This window comes from Epinephelus moara, chromosome 24 (assembly GCF_006386435.1).
Source record: "Epinephelus moara isolate mb chromosome 24, YSFRI_EMoa_1.0, whole genome shotgun sequence".
NCBI lineage: Eukaryota > Metazoa > Chordata > Actinopteri > Perciformes > Serranidae > Epinephelus > Epinephelus moara.
In genome coordinates this window covers 24,642,180-24,666,771 of record NC_065529.1, presented here as the reverse complement: position 1 = coordinate 24,666,771, position 24,592 = coordinate 24,642,180, and the positions used below count along the sequence as shown (strand labels likewise).

Sequence of the window (24,592 nt, the reverse complement as noted above, 5' to 3'; positions counted from 1 at the left end):
GTAGGCTTACCGGGACGGAGAAGTCGGCTCCAATAATATCCTCTTCTTAGCGTGTGGACTGCCCAGAAGTACCTGAACAGCCGAGCCAGCCGAACACAGGTATGTGATGTGTCAGAGGAGAAACGAGCCGATCATGGCCCACAAACCTCACCGCACTTTAGGGACTGTTCTTTACTTATGAAGGGACTTGTCAGGGGAGGAGGGTGGCTGGTTGATTCTTATTTTATTTAATTATTTTATTTTGATCCCCCCTATGTTAATCACTTATTGATGCTGTTTTTAATGTATGAATAAGTCAATAAGTAATTTATTCCATTGAAATATCATTGATGTATTATAGAAAAGTGATTTATCTTTTTATAAATGACAAAAGGCACATCTGCCTCATTTTCGCTGTGGTATCGTGATACTACTCAGAACCATGATATTTTCATTGGTATCGTACAGTGGGATCCAATTTTGGTACCGTGACAACACGAATCTGGAGGGGGTTCATCTGCAAAAACTAATGAAAAACTAAACAACGATATTGGGTATTCGGTACTCGGTATTCGGCCAAGCCTTTAATATTATTCGGCTTCGGCCACAGACTTTCATTTCGGTGCATCCCTAGTAACAAACATGATAAACCTTACTAAACATCAGCATGTTAACATAGTCATTGTGACCATGTTTGCAGACAGCAACTTATATATCAACCAGGACCATTTTTACATGTAATTTACTATGACTGATGAGGATCAAAAACAAGCTGTGCACCTTAACTTAAAACGTATTGTGTTAGGCTCATTGTAAAGATTACAATGAGCATTACAGCCTCAAAGAGCTGCTTGCGTGGCCCTACATTCTCTGTCTTATTTGTTTATTGTTTAAGAATACACTGTAGGTGTGAATTGATGACCTTTTTGTCTCAGGAAAATCCTCCTGACACTTTCTGGGTGTGGTTTGATGGCATCTTGGTGATGGTGAAAACATACCTTGAAGATCTGTGGAGGGATGGGTATGTTTTAGTCTAATACAGGGAAGTTTAGCTCATGCCTTTATTCCTGGGAAATTACGTTTCTCATTTTATATACAACTTTTTATCTATGTTGTAGTCTCATCATGGGTTTTGTGAGCAAAGGCAAAGAGAAGTCTCTCCTGAAGAAAAAACAGAGAGGCACATTCTTGTTGCGCTTCAGTGAAAGCATCATTGGAGGAATCACCTTCTCCTGGGTGGAAACCACCATAACTGGTGAGATATTTTTATTTCATAATGATTTTGAAAAAAGCTTTTGAAATTGTTACATGGCACACAAATGTTAACAAGCTTCCCTTTTTTTTTCATCATCCTCTGCCTATTGTAGGTGAGCCTGACGTAAAGACAGTCCAGCCCTTCACCAAAGTTGACCTTATCCAGATCCCCTTCAGTGAAATCATCAGGAATTTCCAGATCTTAGAAGCTGAAAATATCCCAGAAAATCCTCTGCTCTACCTGTATCCCAACACCCCTAAAGACGAGGCTTTTGGGAAGTACTACTCAGACAAGAGCGGAAGTAAGCGCGTCACATGTTTGCTTATACTTCTTGCTTGCCACTTAAATATTTATGGAAAACAAATTTGCCAAAAGACTCAACCTACATGTCATTTGCTGTTTTTCTTAAAGCTGGGGTAGGCAACCGAAAGCAAACAAACAAACAAAAAAAAAACAGCAAAATTTGGGAATACACCCTCGTCCTGCAGCTCTCCCCTCTCTGTCCTAAGCCTCTCCCAAAAGAGGACCACTGGCACATGCACGTGCTTCATACAGTAACCCAGTGTTTCCCATACATTGATTTATTTGATCCATAGAAGTTCATTCTCTCTAAGTGTTGCATTAGTGTTTTTCTTTTCTTTTATATCAGACAAGATAAAGTTTGTTTTACCTTGACATGTTTCGACAAATGTCTTCCGTCTTCTTCAGAAGCGTCACCAGATGTCATTGGTGACGTGCCTTATATCAGCTGAAACAAACCTTATCTTGTCTAATATAAAAGAAAAGAAAAACACTGATTTATTTGATCTTATTTCATTGCAGAGCGGCGTGCAGTACACTGGCCTGGCCCCTCCATGACCCGCTCTCTCTCTTTTTATCAGACCAAAAAATGAGACAAGAATTTGATAGCACCTTACTGTCCCTCCGCTCCTCTCCCCACCCACTGTGGACTGCTTTGCTGGGCAGAGAGCAGGCAGGAGCTATGGAATGGACCTGCGGTTGGCAGCTATAGCGGCTCAAATTTGTCCAGTGCAAACCCCCTAGCGCCAGGTGTTGCAGCGGGCTGGTGGCCAGCGTCAGTGCCGGGTCTAATTTGTGTGATGGCAGCAGAAAGTTTGCTGATCTGGCGGGGTGTCAGGGCTGTCCGGTCCCCTGCCGCTGGGGTTTGCACTGGCTGGATTCGGGTTGCTGTGACTGCTCACAGGGGGTCCCTTTCGAGATCTGCTGTCAGCTCTCTGCCTGGCGAGGTGGTCTGTAGTGGCGGGGAGTGTGGCAGAGGACACACTGTGATCTGAGGTTCTAGCTTACGTTTGCTACTTAAATGCGAACAGGAAGTCACAGCTGTGAGCCATTGGTTTCGGTTAGAAGAAGGCTAAACTATTAGCAACATTCTCTCTCCATCTTCCTTTTTTGGGTTGCTTTGCAGTGTGGGCAGTTGTTGCCAGTGCTGGAGTAACAACTTTCTCTGCAGGACTGCCTGCCAATAAATCAGGCTGTAACCGAGGGGTTGTGCACATGCATCTGTATTTATAATACCACCAATAGTAACACCCTCTCTCTGAAAGGACCTGTAATTGGCCAAAGTCTCTCGTCACAGGCTAGATTTTCTAAAGCATGAAAACACCTCCAAGCTTAGTTGCAGAAGTGTAGTTTTTCGTCAGTCCACTTGAATTACAGTATGCTTAAAGTTTATTATGGGATTTGCCCAGAGACACCAAAATAAAACTGTCTACCCCAGCTTTAATGCCATTTGAATGGTGTTTTTCTTGCAATAATCACAGGCACAACTACATTATATTTATTGATAGAGTTGGGAATTAATACGACACATTAATATCTAAACTCATTCTCTTTCAGGTGACAGTCCTTACATCAAGTACATCAAAACCAAACTGATGTTTGTTTCAAAGGAGTAAGTATATTATTCACTTAATGGTTCTTTATATTCTGAATGTGCTATTTATACAGAAACAAAAACTAGAGACTAAAAATGCACTTACTTTATCTAAGAAGTAGTGTACCCACGCCCTTTCTTATGTCATGAGCAACTGGTTGTAATGACTGTTTGTCATTGGTCATGTAGGAACACACTGGAGGCTAGGTCACCCATGTCCTCTGACATGGCACAGGGTGAAGGCCTGGAGCCAATGAATGGCCTGTGTGGAGAGGCAGCTGGTGAGTCATGGCTCTCCTTGCTGTCCCATCCAGCTGCAAACCTCGTCCGACAAATCGCCCTCCCTTTTGTCACAGAGCTCTGTGTTGCCCTCTCTGTTTTGGCCTTGCGGTATCGTAAAATCAGTGGGGAAGATGATGTCTGGATAGATGTCAGGCGACAGCTATGAAATTGTTGACCTTTTGATTTATATTGTGCATGGCTGTGGGCTGCTTCTACTGCACGCACATGTACAGTAGTCTGCTCTACTGAACATAACATCTAACAGGCGTGGAGCTTATTGGTTGGTGGAGCTTGTGGTTACTAACACATCATTTAATCTTTTATAGCTGTTTGATTCTACTGTCTGATGCTTGAATACTTAACACTTTGCTTGGTGTAAATATTAAAATCTATTAACAGACATGGTCATAGGTTGAATAATACCATACGTAATGATCAATCATGAAATCAAAAATAATATGGTTAAATTAATATTATTTGTAATCATTATTATCACAACGAGTAATTGTGGTAGCGATTTCATTTCATCTCAGTGGTTACATTTCAGTCCATTGGAAAACTTTTTCAAATGGTAACAAAATCCACCTACCAGCACCCAAATTATATTTCCTTTATTAAATCAATAAAAAAGCAACACTCACCTCTTATGTGCCAGGCTGTGTCTTGGCAACAACCAGTAACTTCCTGGAGTCTCCTGTTGTCACCTTGCAACTTCTTAAAACCAGGAAATAGTCGTTAATATGTTCGGTCAGCTTCAGGCGTGCTGGTTTGCAGATCTTTTTTTACGATTTGGCAAGCGGGGCAGCTATTTACCCATTTGCAGACCTCAACCTAAGCAAACCTGAAGCTAACCAGCTGTTGGCTTATATTTAATGGACAAGTATGCATGCTAAACTATTTCTTTATGGCTTGCAAAAGGTAGTAACTTCTTTAAATTGAGCTATTAAACCAGTTAAACAAACTGAAAAGAAAATGCAAGCATCAAATATAAACCAATGAACCATGTTTGAAAAGTTGAATAACTTGAGCTGATAAGTACCAGCACTTCATGCCAATCTGTACATTCCTACACCATCAGTCTCAACTTTCTGTTGTCTTTTTTGGAGTTGCCTAGCTCATTGATTGTTTGCGAAAGCAGTACCGGAAATAAACAACACAGCCATGACAACAGAAATGATCTCTCTCTCATCTCCCTTTCTCTGCTCGCAGAACAAGACGGGAGTCCTCATGCCCTGCAGTCACCTCTAGAGATGTATCACCCTGATCCCATGCTGTCCGGCTCTGTTGTAGCCACAGAGAACGATTTACAGATGTTTCTCAACAACCCCAACCTCTTCATTGACTCTGACATCTTGCAAGATGAGCCGGGCCTCTCTGATTTCAGTCTCTCAGGATTTCATTGCCTGCCCCCACAGTCCTGTGGAAGTATTTTCCAATAAGCCTGTGTATATTTAAACAGACCACTGTATCATTCATCGTCATCTTTACTTTTAGCCACTTACATTGAAACATCTCTGTCGTGAAACTGAAGCATACTTAACAATTCCACTATGAACATAATAGTTTGGATCAAATACTTGACAGTACCTCTGCTAGTCCTGATAGTCAATATTTAAGAATAGCTTTTGAAATCATTTGAATGAGGTATGCACTTTGAAATCAGGAGAATATAACCTCTATAATTTCCGTATCATGTTGTATCAGTGTAGATAAAGATTCAGTGATTGAAAGACACAAAGATAGAATTGAATTAGCTGCACACATAACTGCCCCAGGCAGGGTGGGAAAGGTTTGAATGAGGTATTAAAGAGTACATGGCATAGACTGCACTGCACATAATTTATTGTTTAATGTCTGTTATAAGTCCTTTTGTGGTGCTTCGTTGTTGCTGCCTTCTGCTTGTGATAAATTGTACTAACACATGGCACTTCTTCCGTTTAAGTTGTATGTTTTTATATTAACCTGCCCATTTAAATCAACATAAAATGTTCTTACCAATAAAAGGGAAATTACTGACTTTATGATCTGTTTATTGATAATTGAAATGTTATAAATTAACTAATATGAGAAGTAGTTTATTTATTAGCTTTTTTGTGATGCAGATTTAAAGCCCATTTCAGACTGCAGAACTCCAGCACCAATCTTTATTGTAAAACACTGAGTTAAACCAAATTATGTGGCTCTACTGAGATTTTAGGTTATCGTACAACTTTTAAAGTAGTTTTATCTTTTTGAACTTAACATTATGGTTGACTTTTTAATTATTATTATTATTATTATTTTTTTTACACAACAGCTGTGTCAGTAAACAGCTAGCATCCCGCTTAGCATGATGTAGCTAGCTGACGACGATACGCAGGCTGCTAACGTTAGCAAGCTAAAGATATTTTTGTCAGGAGTTGGACAGACAACACAACACAAGACTGAGCAACATCTCAAAGGTCAGTAAGTACTCGAAACTTGTTTTTGTCAGGTGGCTAGAAACGACTAAACGTTGCTATGTCTTATTTGGCTGTATAAATTAGGCTAACTTGCTAGCTTGTCAGTTGAGCTAACAGTTAGCTTTAGTTATTAGCCGTTGATGTAGTAGCTTAAATGCATCTGTAGCTAGGATAATATCAGTAAGTTTTATATGCCAGTGTTTTTATGTTGTTTATCCCCTAGTGGCCAGAGCAGCATTTTTTTAAAAAATTTATTTATCAAAATATCAATTCCACATGAGTCCTACTTTTGTCAAAAGACTGAAAATGGCTAACTATCTTTTCATTTTAACTAAGGTTTTAAAAAGGCTAGCCTTGACACAACTCAAACATGCATACGCAAGTACACTCCACCCACTTTAATACTTTTTTATCATTAGTCATGCACTATCAGTATGCACTGTAAGTAGTGAAACAGAGGGGAGACACAGTCATAAGTTCCTGATTTACTGAAATAAGGCATGTTATGTCAGACAGGAATGTCCTGTGCTGATTTTGTAACACTGATCGTTTCTCAAATGATGTAACAGACATTTAGAAAACTACAGGTGGTGATGATGTATTGGCTAATTCAACATTATGTACGCAACTGTGGATTTGTATACAAAGTATGATTTATTATATACATAATATAAATACATAATGCAGTCTTGTACATGCATCATACACACTGTGAAAGCAAACATCAGGGTTAAGGTTGTGAAGGAAATGGAGCAGTCTGGAATGTTGGTAATGCAACATAAATCTAATACAGAAAAGCAACTTAAAACTTTATGTTGGCTCAATGTACACTTAAATGTGTCTGTGTTGTATTCCGTGACAATAGTGTCACACTGAGTTTATATTAGGAGAAACATCAGACAGGTTTAAGCCCTAGGAGTTTAGGAGTTTAGGATCTCCAAGCTAACGCCAAGTCCAGAGGCAGGTGAATGGTGCAGCAGCCCTGGTGAGCAGCACATGGTAGGCCTGTCGAAACTGTCGGTTCATGACAGCATAGAGTATGGGATTGATGCAGCTGTTGAGCCAGGTGAGGTTTGCACAGAACATGTGCAGTACCTGTGGGGCGCGGTTATGTTTGTCGGCTATGTTGAGCAGCAGGAAGGGGACGAAGCAGAACACGAAACACAGGAAAACAGTGAAGCACATGCGTGTCACACGCTTAAATTCGTCATCCTCTCCTGAAGTTGCTGAGTGGGAGGACTGTGCTGCAGTAGTTGGAGCAGGTGGGGATGAAGGTGACGTTGAGGTGGTAACAGAGGGAGACTTGGTTGCTGATGAATTTAAAGCCATGGCAGAGCCCTGGGCAGATTTGGAGGATTTTTCACAGGTGCTCTCGTCTGTACTTTGGACTGGATCTGCTTGGCTGCTCACCTCACAGCTACATGTCTTTGCCATGCCACTCTCTACACCGCTGTCATCTGTCCCTTGAGCTGAAGAAGCTGGTTTCTTTCTGGAGGATCGACGGCTGAGCCTGTAGCGGAGCAGAGCTTTTGAGGCAATCTGGACACGTCTGTATATAAGAAGGTAGAATGCGCCAACACAGCCCAGGCCGATAAAAAAGTAGAAAAAAAGCAGAATGGTGGTGTAGGGACGACCCCTGGTCCTGTGGAAGCTGCATGTGCACACCTGTCGCACAAACGTGTAAACAGGCCAGAGTGGTCCAAAGCTGGCCAGGCCCAGTGCCCACGCTGAGATCAGGAGTAAATTTAGACCACGCTTGGAGAAGACACGGTCAAACACAGCCCTTTTTGCCACCAGGAGATATCGGCTCACTGCTACCAGACACAGGGTGATAATGGAGACAGAGTTTGAGAGGAAGAGGAGCAGGCCGAAGATGCTGCACCAGAGCTGACCACTGCGCCATCTCAGGTGTAGATAGTTGTCAACTGATATGGGCTGCAGTATGGTGCAGTACAGGAGATCAGCCACAGCCAGGTTGACGATGAGCACATTGAAGCGAGTCCTCAGACGTGGGTCTAAGGCGAAGGCTAGAATGGTCATCAGGTTCCCAATCGTACCAGTGATGGTGACAGCACATCCCCACAGCACAGCAAAGTACCGGTAGCCGACGACTGAAGGACTGTAGCAGGAAAAGACGTCATCGTCTGTTTGGTTTGTGTGGTTCATCAGCATTCTGTCAACTAACAGGAATCAGAATATCGGTTAGCATCTTTGTGATGTGCTCACGTAAAGTTAAACTCAGACAGAGAGCCAGTCCTCCCCACCCTCTTTGTGGTGTCAGTATTGCCACAGGTGAAAAGGGAAGTCACACATGGTCTAGGTAGTTCAACACTTCCTTTTGAAAAAAGACCTGTCTTAGACAGAGGGCTGTGTTTGCAGTCCTCCTCATTATTATTTATTGTTGTGTTTCTTTATATTTTGAGAGCACAGTTTTAAGTGTAAGAACATTTTTAAGGGCTTTTCTGCAGTTTTAGGATAATCAAATGCGATTTCAATCACAAATGTTGTATTAATTAGCCTAATTCATTAACTTTTCACTGGAAAGAACATATTTAGATGTAACCTATTTGTAATCACCAACATTTTAATTGGCAATTATAATTTAATTACACATTTTTTTCTCAGTATTTGTAACAGACTGCAATTTCATTTATTCCATAATTTAGTTACTAGTTAATCCCAAACACTGCTTGTATGTTTGATATGTGCACAGCTATGGCTCTAGTAGTCTGAAATATGTTGTCTAGCAGGCACAAATAATTCCTTAATATTAGTCATTATAAATAATTACAAATAAGGAAAGAACATAATAAAAGCAGGTTGTGTAGACAGTACTAAAATTTTTTGAAATGATTTGATAATCAATTGAACTCTTTTAACTTCATTTATATTTACATCACTGAGGTGAATTCTGCATGTAGATTTTGACTCTCAATGAAATAATGTAAACAGTAAAGCCAGTATTTAACATTAAAACATACAATCAAAAGACCCTCTGATAGATTTAAGATAAATTTATCATTTCATTAGAATTTCAATTTGTAAGGCAAATAAAAGCCCTTATCTTAAAACAAAACACTTGTGAATCTCTTACCTTAAAGCTTAAGATTTCTGCCAACTCTTCCTAATTGTTGATGTGTAGCTGCGTCATTCTCGGCAGTGATCTGGTGCGATAAATGTCTGGCTTCCTGCTGGTGTTACATTTTATGTGCATCCTCTGTGTTGCTTAAGCGCCCTCTACACAAATGAAGTGTGAGGTAGGGTTTTTCCACTTCTTGTCTAAATTAGGGAAGAGAAATCTTGTGCATTTCTGAAAGAACAGTGTTTTTTTCAAATGGAATATTTGAATGTGGAAAAAATGATCACATTAGTGAAATATGTTTTATTCCAAAAGTTATGTCTGCATACTGGAGGATGTAAGTCATTTATCACAAGGGACTGTACAAACAGAACAGGGCTTCTCCTCATGAGATCAGCTGTTTTGATCATTACTATGATTAACATGTGTATTGCAAAATTGGAGTACATGTAGAGCAAAAATAATTAGTGATATATGAGTTACATTGGAAAAAGAATCTACAAGAACATCATATGAAAACTAAACGATGGTTGTGACTCATTTATGAGAGCGAAACATGTTGGTTATTGTGGTTAGGTGTATTAGGCCGGTATCAGGCAGAGTGCTTCTGTAACATTGCTGACGTTTTTACTAACAGTGTTTCTACATTCATTGTATGGGACTGTGAGCTTGCATGCAAAAATGTTCATGCTGCTGTTGTCATGTTATTATCATGCAGTATATTGTCCTGCTGTGCTGTTGAATCTGCTCCTGTAAGACACTGAAACCTCTTTGTTCTACTGTGCAGTATGGTGCAGTTGAGAAAACCTTGCTCACCATTTTATATATTTAAATAATTTCCATATAGACAATTCAATACAGAGACACTCAGTCGTTTTATTACTGTGCTTGTTACATGGTTTATGTCAGTGATCATTTGGGAAATAATCTAAATAGTCATCAGGGAAACCATTTGAGTTGTGACACTTACAATACACATTAATTGAAATTACACTGAACAAACTAAAGTACCTTGGTGTGTTACTTGCTGTCATGATTTCTCTTAAATTATTATTGTTCACAGTTTCTGTATTTTCCATAGGCAGTGAGGGCAAATATTGATATCGGTGTAGTACACCACTGACCTTTACTTCCTCAGTCAACTATACAATGCTGAATCAGTGATAAGCACATGAGAATACATGCTTTAAGAATTTGACCCTTTTTCTGCTGCACATAGACTTCCTGTTTCTGTCATGCAGGGGTAAATATAGATCATTCTGTAAGAGTGAAAATATAGACATACTGGAAATGCAGCACCAAAATTGTCAGTGACTCATGTGCTTTAGGCCCCAAGAACAGAGCTCAAGTGTGGCTAAATGCAGGGGTAACCTAGTAGGCATGTTTTTGTTGACACTGATGCTTTGCATATGAAATAAACTATGACAGAAATTAACGTTAAAACATGAAGACTGAGTTGCAGTTGTTTGAGTCAGATACAGTGTCATGTGTTGCAGATTGGAGGATGCACGAGAGGGTCCATGCTTCATTAGTTCCCTTTCAAACAATCTCCAAAGTGTAGTTATTTGCAGGTAGTTAAATGATGAATGGGAAGTGGTCAGTGTGAAAGCATTAAAAGTCTCTTTAAAACTTCTCTAAAATTTGTAATTAAGTAACGGAAAGGACAAAGGTGGATATAGAGATCGCTCAGAAATTATTTCCCTATGTCTTTGTGAGTTGACTCCTGTTTTGCAGCTCTCACAATAGAAGGTGTGTTCCTGAGCGTATGGGTCTTGTTATTTTTCAGTGTCATTCTCCTCTGAGCCTCCCGATGTGTTACAGTGTTTAAAGTGAACAGGAAGAATGAAAAGAAAGATATAACACAGGCTGTTACTGTAGCCATGTTACTGTGTGGGTGTTAAAAACAGCAGGAATCTTAAATTGTAGGTGTTATCAGTTGATTCAAGCTAAGATTAGAGGGTATGTTTGGTGTGGTTTGTTGTATCAGTGCACATCCCCAGCTACTGGTATCATTTAGTAAACCTGCAATGCTCTCCACCGAGTGGCAGTAATGTGCCTGCTGTAGTTTCTTAAACTGCAAATGCAGGACAAGTATATAAATCTGAAGAGCGACAGTATGGTTCAGGGGTCAGGGTGTCTGAAATTGCTGGTGATTGTGCACGACAGAAGTGTGGACTTCAATTTTTGCATCTTGACTTTTGTGTATAATAATACAAGCCTCACATTTAAAAAAAAAAAAGACCTTACTAAGGTACTTTACATGTCCTAATTGCCGACATCCACAAAACATTTATTTACCCTCAGTGCTATGCTTTGCAGTTTGGTTCCCTTATGAACATTATTTCTCAACTGTGTTTTGGGCTAGATCCGCCTGACTGCTTATTGAACCGCTACATAAATTTGCTATACCACTCTCTATACCACTGTCATTGATCCGTTGTGCTGAAAAAGCTTGTTTCTCTCGGAGCACTAGTGGCTGTAGCAGAGCAGAGCTTGTGAGGCTATCTAGACTTGTCTGTGAATGTGGAGGTAGAATCTGCCAACACAGCCCAGCCTGAAGAAGAGGTACAAAACCAGAATGGTGCTGTATATGCGTCCCCTGGTTCGATGGATGCTGCATGTTCACCCCTGTGGCACAAACGTAAACAGGCCAGAGTGGTCCAAAGCTGGCCAGGTTTAATGCCCACACTGAGATCAGGAGTAAAATTAGACCACAGTCAAAGATGACATCGTCAAACACAGCCCTTTTTTACCACTAGGAGATATCGGCTCACTGCTACCAGAAAGAGGAAGGTAATAATATAGAGTTGAAGAGGAAGAGGAGCAGGCTGAAGATGCTACACCAGAGCTGACCACTGCGCCATCTGAGGTGTAGATAGGAGTCAACTGATATGGGCTGCAGTGTGGTGCAGTACAGCAGATCAGCCACAGCCAGGTTGACGATGAGCACATCAAAGCGAGTCCTCGGACGTGGGTCTGAGGCGAAGGCTAGAATGGTCATCAGGTTCCCCATCGTTCATGGTGCCAGCACATCCCCACAGCACAGCAAAGTATCGGTAGCGGATGACTGAGGGGCTGTAGCAGGAAAAGACGTCATCGTCTGTTTGGTTTGTGTGGTTCATCAGCATTCTGTCAACTAACAGGAATCAGAATAAAGGTCAACACATTTGTAAAAGTGCTTTAAGTCAGCGAGTGGTTGCCTGCCACCACCTCAAATGTTTTCATTGTCGGCCGTGCTTTGGAGGTGGCTGACGATGAAGTGGTAAGGAGTGAGGTCGGCTGGCTTTTTTGTGAACAAGCAAGGCTATTGACCATGGCAACCACAGAAACTCCACTGAAGGAAACAATACAGGAGGTTGTTCTACTTAAGCTGAATTCATACACCTCCTCTCCATCACTGAACAAACATGGGAAGAAATGGGCTTGAAGCAACATCAGCTTCATCATCATCATTATCATCATAAACTTGCAGCCTTGTCTGGTTTCTCTCTCTAAACTAACTGTAGATGCTGCCATTTACACATACTGCTCTCCATAAGTTAACTTACATCTGAATCCTCTTATTTAGGAGCAAACACAGACAAGGGCTTGAACTAATTATTGTTTTCATGATGAATTATCAATTGTTTTTCATAAATTGATTAATCTTTAAGTCAAAAAGCGTAAAAAATGCCCATCACACATCTTCTGATTGCTTGTTTGGGCTGACCAACAGTTTAAAACCCAAACAAAGGCAAATCCAAAGCATTTAGCTCTCTTTTGATTAATTTAATTTTTGCACAATTGCATAGGAAAACAAAAGTAGGGCTGCATCATTAATCGAAATATTATATTATAAGTTAATGACTTCCACCAGACTTTTTTATATATGTAGTGTATGTCATTCTCTGCAGTGATCTCATCCTCTGATTGTCAGGCTTCCTGTTAGCATGTTGTCTTATGTGCATCCTCTTTTTTTCATTTAAGTTCCCCCATATATATATATATCTTAATGTTTGCTTGCACAATACTCTAACCTGTACAAAACCTAATCAGCTTCTGATTATGAATAGTTTGAAAGTCAAAATGTGGATATGCTCTGGAGTATCTGTTGTGTTAGTCACTTAACAATATCGCACTGTACTGAAGAGAACATGGCAATATTACTCAGATTCTTACAATACTAGACTACTTGTACAACCAAATGCATTTGTGTTTTATTGTTATTGTCATATTTCATTACATTTGGAAAAAAAAAGAAGAAAAAAAAATCACCAATCAACATTGCTTACAACCATAAATTCAGTTTAATGATTTTATATATAATTTTGATTTTAATTTAACAATGAGGAAGCCCCAACATGTACCCTTTCTCATTATTTTTAAATAATCTGCATTTACAGTAATGTTTCAATACACTTCTCCTAAATAACAATTCATACATTTGTAGACATTGTCTTTTTTATTGCAGTTAACAAGAAAAGTAAGCAGGAGTGCTTAAAGTATTGCTACAGTTTCCGTTTCCTAAGCTTCCCTCTAATGTTTCACAAGCCATCATGACAGTTTCACAGGGATAGTCAGGGGCCATGTGGGGTTCGGAGCACACGAGGCAGAGCAGACAAACTAAACATTTTTATCCCACTACAAGCCTATAATACTACAAAAAATGTTGTTTTTTTGCATACATCTACTCATCTGTGTATGTGGTCCTTTTCCTTCTGTAACATATTGCTGGTGTCTTTCATCCCACTGTCTTCCACACTCCCTTGTATGGGACTGTTTGAAAATGTTGTCTGATATTTAAATGTGCACATAATGCAAAGACCTGCCACTAAAGTCATAACTCAATCATTGTCCTGCTGTGCTCACAGTGTTGAAACTATTAATTAAGACACTAAAACTTTTCTGTGTGCACAGTGAGGTGCAGATTAAAGAAAAAAAAGATAGACCGTAATTTTAAATGCATTTAAGCCATTTAAATGGAGACATTTCACCACAGATTTATACTTGTGTGCTTTGTGGGACTAACGCACATGGTTGTTGTCAGTGGCCATTCAGGGAGAACATCATCATGGGAACTATTTAACTGAAGTCAGTACATCTTGACCTTCACTAAAGACACTAACAGCCTGGGTTTTTTCCTCACGTTGTGTCCTTTTTCTCCAACTTTACTGCATTTTACACAGACTGGTAGAATAAACACTTATAGCTGCATAGTGTACCAGTTCAGATTCCTTCTTCACAAGTAAATCTTTGCCAAACCGTTAATGTGACGTACACATCAGTTCAGTTTTAAGACTCAATGTAAATGTCTACCTTTTGCTGTTCCTCTTTGACTTCCCCTTTCTGTCACACATAAGTAAATATAGACCATTTAGGCCAGCTGTGAAAATGTAGACATACAGTACAGAGAAATATTTGCCAGTAACTGCAGAAATGGTACGGAAATTGTCTGTACCTTTTTCTCTTTATAGGCCACAAAAACAGAACTTTACAGTGGTATATCCACTATACTGTGACAGCTACATTATGATACCAGCTAATATCAGAGGCAACTACTATATCTAACCCAGCGGGTGTGTTTTTGATAACATTGATGCTTTAGATATGTAATGTATTCTTGCAGAGATGAACATTAAAATCATAAGAGAGGTAGGGTTTTGAGTCAGATACAGTGGATCATATGTTAGATGAAGATAATCAGTCAGTTGCAGTTTGGAGGATGCTCAAGAAGTCCATGCTTGATAGAAACTTGTTTATAAGTTCCTCTTGAAACTATCTGCGGAGTCTACTCGATGATTGGCAGATAGTTGACTGATGAAGGGAAACTGGGGAGGATGGAAACATACAGTCTCTTTGAAATGTCTGAGAGGCGTCAGTTATCTCTGGTTCTCCCTGTTAACGTAACAGCAGTGGTCTGCAACCACAGTATGCACCATGAAGAGTCATATTTATGTTCACTGTTCTTATTCTAATGATACAGCAGCTGGAGCCTCACCAGCTGGCTCTTGATGGCACGTGGTTGCAGGCCTCCACTTCACAGTGTGCTTCTTCCTGATTCGTCCCCATTCTCTCACCGTCAGTAAGGAGTGAAGAGGATCGGCCCGTGTGTGGTGCGGATGGGGCCTGGGGCGGGCCTCAGCAGGCTGAGGGGTGTTCCCTGTAGGAGGTGGTGATGGGGATGAGGGTGGGAGGTCGGGCAAGGAGCACGTAATGCCAGCTGATTGGAGGAGGCTGCGGCAGCCATTGCTGCGGCAACAGCCAGAGGATTTGGTAAAAGTCCAGCTCCCAGAGTTTTTGGAAGTTCCTTTGAGAAAGTCAGGGAAAAATAGAAGAGTTTATTGAAACATGCAAGTTTTCCTAAAACCTAAGCGATACTGGTTATATAGGGGAGAATTGAGAAATATGGAATATGTAGGTAAGATTTGTACCATGAAGTCTGTGCGCTTCTTGTGCCGACTAAGAAGAGGATTGGGTTTTCCCGCAACGCCATCCCGATGCCTACGGCTAGATATATGCTGAAACAATAAATTATGAAAGAACAGATATTAGATTTCATGATAGCTTAAAGACTAGGGTCACTCAGGGTCTTTGGATCTTTGTGTGGGTTTTCTCACCTGTTTCAGCTGCAGCTCAGAGTTGACTCTGACGTTGCAGATCTCACAGTGGAAGGTGCGTTCCTGAGTGTTGGGGTCAGAAGACAGCTCCCCTCCCTGCTCTGGGCTGGGTTTAGGACCCAGACGTGGGTATGCTTTAATGGGTCCCAGTCCACTTCTAGCCTCCAGAATGGTTTTGTGTTTGGTACCTGGAAACAATGAAAAGAAAGGTATAATCTACAATGGTAGCTGGGGCCATGTTACAGTGTAGTAGTGCATATACCAGTGTTGTAGTCAAGACCACTGAAACTAAGGTCAAGTCATGACCAAGATCATGGCGTATCAAGACCGAGACAAAGCCAAGGCTTTAAGGGGTTGAGACTTACTGTAGTCAAACCAGTGCGAATCCCAGACCACATGACATACTTACGGTAAAATGTGGAACGTGCAAACAGTAGGCACTCCTAAATTGATCTCAAAGATCCACGTCTCCATAAAAACATCCACAAAAAACATGAAGATTCCTCTTCATTCACCTCTTTGATTGCCAAAGACACAGTATGTGTAGCTAATATCAGTCATATCTTGGCAGTTGTGGTCTTGAACAGTTTCAAAATCAAATCCTGAGTTGTCTTTGTTTGAGGCTGAGAAAAGACTGAGTAAAAATGCAGTTGATTTTGAGATGAGATGGAGACCTTCAGAAAATAGTCTTGAGATTACAAGACCAGTCTTGAGTACTACAACACTACATACTAAATACTAAATTTACATATTGAGAATATGTTTTCAACTGCGGTTTCTAAGATCAAGAATGAACTTAAAGTAGGTGGTAAGAGGTGAGGTTTTTATTACCATCCATTTACACCCAGTAAAAGCATGTGGTTATTAATCTGTGGTTATTACCACTAAGTGGCACTAATGCACCAGGTTTAGCTTTTCAAACTGAGATGCAGAACAAATGCAGTATTGCCTTAAAAGAGCCATGCTTCAGGGTTTCTGAAGTTGCCTCTAAGAGTGCATAATACATAATGCTGTTGTTTGTAGAGGTTTATTTCTCTCAAGATTGTGTGTACTTGGTGGCATGACGTACTTATGAAAATGTGCACTGCGACAAAGCCGTGTTGGATTTACCTTTGTTATGTGCCTCCAGTTGTGAGAGGGAATTAACTGCTACTTTGCACAGGGAACAGTAGAGAAGCTTCTTGGCTTTCTCTTCCTCTGACTCTCCTGAAGAAGGGCTGGGTGCCGGGGACGGGGTGTCAGGAAGACCAGTGGCTGCTGGATCTGCAGGAGGGGTACTGAGGGCCGCAGTGGGGGAGGGAGAGGATGGCAAAGGTGTGCTAACAGAAGGCAAGAGGGGGCACTCTGCATCTGCAGAGCTCAGTGTGGGTGTTGGAAGGCGGCTAGGGGTCAAAGGTGATTTGTTAGAGTTGGGACAGGATTGGGTGTCATCTGCAAACAGCACAAAGATTTCAGGTTAGTGAATAATTTGTGGATAGTCAACCATATAATTAACCCTTCAAGCACTATTGAGTTCCTGTCCATGCACCCATCTGACCAATTGCAAGCAGCACCATTGATCCTGAGCAAAACGATTGGTACTAACAGCTGTCAATCATGACGTCACACCCCCTTTTTATGGCATCAAACTTATCAGAAAAACGAACACTTGAACATACATCAATGTGATAAGAATGAGCTAAAATGATGATCCTTGGGAAAAATTTATTTGAGGTGTACTTTGATTTTTTTTTTTAGTTTGGCCCATTTCCCATCCGCTTATGTGAAGGGAATGGGGTTTATGACCTATACTGCAACCAACTACCAGGGGACGATTGAGATGTTTTGGCCTCACTCTTGAAGAGTTGTCATGTCTTCCATCTTTATTACACAGTCTATGTTTTATTTTATTGTCATAGTTCAACTCAGTATTGCACTGTGTGATGGAATCTTGAGTCCTTGGATTGGTGTAGCTCAGAAATGTATGCAGGTTGTTAAAAATATATATTTTTAATTATTGTCGGCTCATTAGATTTGCAGGTTGAACTGCAAGTTCTGATGCAGCCACATCAACACTACATGACTTAGTGGAAACCAGGGCACCACTCTGGTTAGTTTCACACAACAGCTGTGTTGTACATCTGTGACAGATTTCTGTGTGTGTGTGTGTTTGTGTGTGTGTATGTGTGTGTGTGTGTGTGTGTGTGTGTAACATCATATGTCACAGGTGACGCTCACCCTGCTTATTAGGATCAGGCTCAGGGCTAGATGGCGAGGGGCCTGGTGGGGAGGGCGAAGCAGTAGGGGGAGGGTGCTGCTTGTCGCCATCTTGGAGACGAGCTGTCTTGGATGTCTCGATCCCCTTCACCCTGCGAGCATGACGGTTCCCCTTGTAGTGGGCCTCTGCCTGGCTCTGGCAGAACAACAAGACACATCAGAGGTTTACATGACAGCATAGATTTGAATTGGCTCGACTGGATTCATGTTTCTATTTTTAACAGAACATTTCATCTTGACCACCATGTCATTTATCTTTACTCTTTTATTTATTGTTGACATGTAGTATTATGAGTACCTTAAAAATGTTGACATTTGATATCATTTTTGATACCACAGGGATAAATTGACACTGAGGGCATACAATTTAATTTTTTAAATAAATGATAAATTTACCAAGGCTAGAACATGATGATGACTTTTCTTTTCCTGGTTGGTAGCAGAGGACAGCAGAATGACTGTTGTAAACATTAACAATAATTAAAACTTTTTTTTACAGTAATGAAGACAATATTTGTCTTGCGATAGCGCACATGTTCAGAAGCCCATGAGATCCTCACACATTCAAAATACAGTTAAGTGCAATTATAATAAACCAAACCAAACCAAAACAGTGTTTGGTAAGCCCGTAACCAACAGGAGCGAATGAGACAAGTGACGAGAAGACAGCCCAGTGAGTGAGTGAGAGGAGGCAGGGCTGTGGGGGCACGGCAGCGATGTGTGTGTCAACTCGCTGTCGAAGGAAAGAGACAGCAAGAAAGTAGTATTGATTGTATTGAACTGCAGAAAATGAATATTTAAACTGTTACAAGTATTCAGAGATGATATGTATCGATAAATGGATATTTTTGACAAAACTATTGATACAATGAGCTTCAGTCAAAAAGCTGGTGGGGCAGTGAAGTGAACGCACACTGCCATGTGGACCAGATTCCACTGGACTGTTTGGTGAGCTGCGTGCTAGTAGTAGCACCAGTATTAGTAATGTGCCTTTTCTTTGGCAGTCAGCTTATGTTTATATTTTGTCTTATATTGACTTGTTTGTCAGTTATGTGTGCATTTCAATTTAGTAGGGTAAAGATAGTTTTGTCAGATGTTCATTACCAAGCGATTGCAAACATCTTACACTGAACTCATTCATATGTAACACCACATAAACCTTTGATATGTTTTTTCAGTATGTTTGTTGAAGAAAGCATCTACAGTAATTCCCCAAATCTCCAGCTGACCTATGAAGTGACCATCAGTCAAAGACTGTAGATGTATCATAACTGAATGACCGAGTGACTGTTTCTAACCAAAGGTGCTCAGTGGACTTCCTTGTATTTAAATTTTTTTTAACCAAACAAACCCCAACATTTTTGGTTCCCAAGGATAATCCAATAGTAACTCACAAATTCTGAAATATATTCCAGCACCCTGCGTTTTCGGCGCATTACAGTAAATGGCTGCTGAGCTGATGGTTTGGGGGGACTGATGTGCTGATGAGGCTGTCAGCGAAGATTAGCCTCCAGAATATTCTCATCTTCCTCCACTACTGGTGTAATCACTGAACTGGCCTGCTGAGCTGATGATGATTATTGAGTGGTGGGATTATCTGAAATGGGCTGGAGGCCTGTGGGCGACCAGTGACAGTTGACAGTCAGCTACTGAGAAAAAAAAAAATGGAGCAAATCAAGAAGAGCTTGTATCCACGAGTGTGCGTTCGCCTGCTTGTCCCTGTGTCTGATTGCACTTAAGAGGATCAGTTTAAACTCAGGAAATGGGAAATATGAAGAGGAGTGGACAACTCAGTAAGAACTCAGTATGGATGTAGACTTTGGGTTTCAGTTTGTCAGAGTCAAGGTTAAGGTAACAGGAGACGTGCTATGTGTTTCAGTTATAATCCTTCAGATTGTCATGAAATCAATCTCCATTTTTGATGCTATTTATGGTTGGCATTTTTTTTAATGAAAGCCATTCAACGTATATACAGTCATCATTCCCTCGCTGGATTCAAACTGCATAATGGATTCACAGGAAATAATTTATGAATGTAATCCAGTGTTACTGTTTCTAATTGCATCTCTTTGATAACAGCCTCACTGTTCACTGTTCACTCTCCTGCAGCTGTATTAAAGCACCAATAAGACAAACTGAACATTTCCTTCTGCTGCTGCGTCATATTGAATGTATTCAATGGGCAGAACACAGGGTGGCTTTTATTGTGAAGCACTTGCAGGAAACAGTATAATAGTCAGAGCTTTGTGCTGACAGCGATGTTCATCAAAAATGTGGCCACAAAAAAAAGACGAGGCTTTTTTCAAAATCTGCATGACAACTGTGATATGGTTAAGGAGAGGCAAATAAACTGTGATTAAGATATGGTTAGGATTAGGAAACTAGAACAAAGGGTTGAGGTTTGGGAAAAAAATTTGGTTACAGTTAGTAAAAATGTTATGTGCTGGGCACCATTTCTGTTCTGCTGCATTTAAGTCTGCCAAGTTACACGCTATACACCACCGTAACTTTCACACCCTTACTACTCCCTTGCTACACAAAAGACTTAATACCTCCTGCACTAGCCCTTAAGATTGGTTGTGGACGTACTGTAGGGCTGGGCAACATATTGACATTATATCAAAATTGTGATATTAGACTAGATATTGTCTTAGATTTTAGAAATTGTAATACCATAGGTGTTGTCTTTTCCTGGTTTTAAAAGCTGCATTACAGTAAAGTGATGTGTTTTCTTAACTTACGAGACTGCTAGCGCTGTTTTATTACAGGGTTCCCTTGGATCCTTAAAAAGTCTTAAAAGGCATAGTATTCATTACTCTTAAGGTCTAAATTGGTAAAAATAAATGTCTTGAATAAATCTTTCAAAAGTCTTAAAAATGAAAATGTTAATTAAAATCAAAATAATTGACACCTTAAAAAAGCTGCTTAATGCCACAATAATGTCACCAAAAATTCATGTTTTATGTTACAATAAATATTTGGACAAAATTCTCCCTAATCCTGTGTAATTGATTTTGGTTCATGTTTTTCGTTTTCTTCAATTTTAGTGCCATTAACAAAGTCTTTGAAAGCTGTTAATCTGACGTGCCTACTTGCTGTAGGAACCTTGTGTTATTTGCCTTTACCCCTTTAGTCATTATATCCATGTTACTGATAATTACTTATCAAAAATCTCTTTGACATGTTTTGCAAAAGCACCAATACTAAACCCTACAATATATATGTTGTTGCAATATCGGCATCAAGGTATTTTGGTCAAAAATAGCCTGATACTTGATTTTCTCCGTATCGCCCAGGCTGAACATGAATCAGAAGGTGCAGAAACGTCCAATATGGAAATAATTCTTAGAGATGTTGGGCTGGGATATCATTGTTACCCTCCAAATCCAGATATCCATGTGCATGTCGGCATCAGATGAAATCAAAGGAAAGAGTGAGGTGTTGGGGCCCAAATATAGTTCCTGTAAGCTCCGCACTAATACAGTAATACAGGATTGTGTGTGTAACTGTCTGTGCATGTGTATGAACAAGCAGGGGTCTGCTGGGATTAGATAGGTTTCATTATGCCAATAACAAGCCTGAGAGACCTGAATAAGGCGCGTGACAGGTACATGTTTAGGACTCTGCGGGGTGGGATGCTTGGCTGAGGCAAAGGGACCACTGGGACGTGTCCGGGATGCCTCTGTAAGTCTGAGGTATTAACTGCCAATGATAGTTACCCATATAGCCCTCATCCTGATTGGTGATGACAGAAAGGCAGATATAGCTCTGCCTGTGTAACCCAACTCCTCTGGCTGCTGCTACCCAAAGCCTTGCAATTAGACAAGGAGATGAAGCCCTACAACTCCACAAACAAATGACGGCAGAGAGCTCGAGAGGCAGAAATACTTAATGCTCCTTCTTTTTTTTACAGTCCACACTTTATGTGACTGACCTTCTTATTTCCCTCTCCCTTTCTCACAGTTGTTTTCTTTGTGCCTGAGCTTTGATACTTTCACTGTCCTTGTGACCTTCAGTGTCAGGTCTTAAGAAATCAATAAAGGTCAATCAATCAATTCAAGCATAAAAGCTTGACAGCCTTGGAGGTGGGGGTGAGATGCAGCAGAAACAATAGGATGTAAAAGAGATGACCGCATCCGATCTTGGGAGGAAAAGGGAAAAATGATAAAATATAAATGATGTTCAGCATAGTAGGTGAAACAGACTGAGAGAAGCTATGAAAGAGCCTATGGAAAGGGGGATTAAGACGAATAAAGAAGCAGAGATGGGATTTAAGAGGGAGAAAATGAGAGCAAGTGAATGTCCCTGAAATCCTTTTTCTCTCTAAGCAGGATGTGCTTTGATGTTTTATCTATAAAGCGACAAAAGCACAGAAAGCAGAGAGAGTGGGTCTTGCAAATCTACTGTACGGGGTACTGGCAGCAGCAGCGACAGGAAGAGGGGGTGGGAAGAAGCTGGAGAGGTGGAGAGAAGGAGACGGGGACAGATGATACAGTATACCCCACAGATGGGGAAGCAGAAACATGAAAACAGACAAGGAAAATGGTGAGCAAACTCACTTGCTGAACAGACGGGAGATGTGAATGAAACAAGGTTTGGTGTGGGCCTGAGAAGAACAAGAAGAGGGAGAAAGAAAGAGAGAGAGAGGTGTCCAGTATGGTACTGCAGTGGTGACGATGGCTAATGCAGCATGGTGTGACGTCAGCCTTGCAGCAGTGCTGAGCTAAACACTGGCAGGCTAATCTGTCCTCTGTGGCCTGAAATGAATTGCATAGTTATAATTACAACATGTGTGGCTACAGCGTAGTAGCGGCGAGAAGCAAACGCTTCTTTATGGCCACTATCAATCAATCTGCCTCTTTCACTATGTGTGAGTACTCCCATTTAACCCCCGCCTCCCTCAGACATAAACACGACAGAAAAATGTTGGTATTATTAATGTACTTTGGTGGCGCATGACCTGAAGAAGACTAGATGAAAAATAATGAGCGTTTGTCTGCCTTTGAACTGCAGCGCAGCCCAGACAGCATGAGTAAGCCAAGTATTGTACTGTAAGCAGAGTATTCCTTCATTATTAAAGAATGTCCACCGTGCTTTAAGCTCCCAGTCTCTCAGGTTACTGTGGAAAGTGCTGTAGAGCTGCAGCACAGCAGATGCACACAAGTATAACAGCAGGCAGGACAAACAGGTGGCTCAATATTAGACATCCCACTGCATTTCACAGACGTGGCACCAGTTAGAGACTCCCATACACACCCATTTACACACATGCACATTCATATTTACATACATACAGTATGTAAATATGAACATGTGGTTATCAGCCCCCTCTCATGTTCTATATCCCATGCTCATGTAGACCATGTGAGAACATGCAGATCTGAGCAGGGGAGATATAATTAAGCGGCCCCTCACAGAGAGCACAGGGCAGTGTTACATGAGTTTCGGATGACTCCCTCCTTGCCTGTGTCCTTTACACACCACTGCATTTAGAGTTCAAGTATTTAGCACTTCATCACTGGAATGCATTTATATTTTTAGCCAGGCTTTCATGTCAGGCTTTTGTTTGATTTCTACTCATGTTTAGGTGAGAGGTTACAGTGTCGGTTATAAATACCAGAATTTTTTCCATCAGTAAAAGCCTTTTCAGTAGTAATGAATACACATTATTCAAATTTAGACACAAAGAATTTTGTCTTTTTTCCACTTCTATTAGAGCTGACTATAAGTTATTGCGAGCTGTTTTAGTTTGAAAGGTCATGCGTATTTTTTTTTCTGTAGTTAAATGTACAGAGTGTGTTGTGGCCCACCAAAATAATATCTGCTGTCTAATTTGTTATTTCTTTATGCAGAGAAAGAGTTTCAGATCATCAAAATATTTCCACTGCACGCACACACACTTACAAAACACAAACACACTGTAAAAAGCCTGCAATATTTTAGTTATGTCATCCAGCAGCAGGGTTTTGGGTGTCCACATTATGAGCTATTTGCATTTCAACTTCAGTTAACACGACTGCCTCTTTAATGGGGACACTCAAATCATTCCTCTAGAGTTTCATCACTTCTGGCCTCTTTTATTTCAGTTGCTCTGCCTCATGTTGGCATGGTGCCATCTGTCAAGGGTGACATGCAGAAAATGTGCTCCATCAGCTTTAAGGTAGCTGTGAGGACAAGCTTGTGTTCGCTGAGGTTCACCCTCACGTCCATTAAAACCTCATCGCAGTGGATTTAAAAACCACAAGTCATACTTAACACCTGAATATGTTTTCTGAGCCTGACACACAGTTCAGCCAAAGAAATTCTCTGTACACTGAAAGGAAAGGCTGTGCGTGCAAACTTTGTGGAACTTGCTTGCTGTCCTTGTATTTGCGTTTCTGACACAATATCATCCCTTTAAGCCTTTAGTACTAGAGTGCAGAAGGACATTTATCCTGGACAGTCGCAGAATGAATTAAGCAGGCAGGGATTTTCTCGGTCTTCCTCCTCCCACTCTCCTTCCTGAACAGGCTAAAATTGGAGCTGAGAAACTGTGAACCAAGTTCTCACCTGCTCCAGCTGTACAGTCAATCACCAGCTAACTTTGACTCCAGCCAACCAACTTTTCAGGTCATGATTTAATATGTCAAGAGTGCAGGTGCAGGGCTCTGAGACACTTTGACGGTTCGCTAAGCTCTGCCTCTCCTAGTTACTGTTGCTACGCTTGTCAAGCTTTCTGTACTCGTGCAGTTTACAATGATAGCGGCGGCAGAGTTACCACTTGGAAGGCTTAGTTGTTTTCTTATTCTTATTTCCAGCCAGCAACTGTTG

The 24,592-nt window shown here is 40.7% G+C and overlaps 3 protein-coding genes and 1 pseudogene across 5 annotated transcripts in view; 1 reads left to right on the top strand and 3 right to left on the bottom strand.

The window, feature by feature from the left end:
* The window catches only part of stat2 (signal transducer and activator of transcription 2), a 13,416-nt gene extending 7,985 nt beyond the window's left edge, over window positions 1–5,431 (top strand). The window contains exons 19-24 of the mRNA XM_050037898.1: window positions 915–1,000; window positions 1,098–1,234; window positions 1,347–1,535; window positions 3,092–3,146; window positions 3,318–3,409; window positions 4,620–5,431. Coding sequence (XP_049893855.1) covers window positions 915–1,000; window positions 1,098–1,234; window positions 1,347–1,535; window positions 3,092–3,146; window positions 3,318–3,409; window positions 4,620–4,849 — 789 coding nt within the window. The 3' untranslated portion in view covers window positions 4,850–5,431. The remainder of the gene's footprint in view (window positions 1–914; window positions 1,001–1,097; window positions 1,235–1,346; window positions 1,536–3,091; window positions 3,147–3,317; window positions 3,410–4,619) is intronic.
* Window positions 5,432–6,483: 1,052 nt separating this feature from the next.
* On the bottom strand, window positions 6,484–9,086 carry LOC126385883 (G-protein coupled receptor 84-like). Of its 2 annotated transcripts, none has more exons than XM_050037910.1 (2): window positions 8,946–9,086; window positions 6,484–8,031 (listed from the first exon to the last, which is right to left on the bottom strand). In XM_050037910.1, the coding sequence occupies exon 2, from the start codon at window positions 8,021–8,023 to the stop codon at window positions 6,794–6,796; it is 1,230 nt and encodes a 409-aa protein (XP_049893867.1). In that variant the 5' UTR covers window positions 8,024–8,031; window positions 8,946–9,086; the 3' UTR covers window positions 6,484–6,793. The 2 variants fall into 2 exon arrangements, with proteins under 2 accessions (XP_049893867.1, XP_049893868.1); XM_050037911.1 differs by having other exon boundaries at window positions 6,484–7,970; window positions 8,946–9,043.
* A 2,182-nt stretch (window positions 9,087–11,268) lies between these two features.
* On the bottom strand, window positions 11,269–12,061 carry LOC126385536 (G-protein coupled receptor 84-like; annotated as a pseudogene).
* A 1,062-nt stretch (window positions 12,062–13,123) lies between these two features.
* LOC126385882 (zinc finger protein 385A-like) overlaps window positions 13,124–24,592 on the bottom strand; it is a 41,658-nt gene continuing 30,189 nt past the window's right edge. For both annotated transcript variants that reach the window (XM_050037907.1, XM_050037909.1), the window contains exons 4-8: window positions 17,744–17,918; window positions 16,637–16,957; window positions 15,527–15,714; window positions 15,341–15,427; window positions 13,124–15,216 (exon numbers count right to left, since the gene is read on the bottom strand). In XM_050037907.1, the coding sequence (XP_049893864.1) occupies window positions 14,989–15,216; window positions 15,341–15,427; window positions 15,527–15,714; window positions 16,637–16,957; window positions 17,744–17,918 (999 nt within the window). In that variant the 3' untranslated portion in view covers window positions 13,124–14,988. The remainder of the gene's footprint in view (window positions 15,217–15,340; window positions 15,428–15,526; window positions 15,715–16,636; window positions 16,958–17,743; window positions 17,919–24,592) is intronic.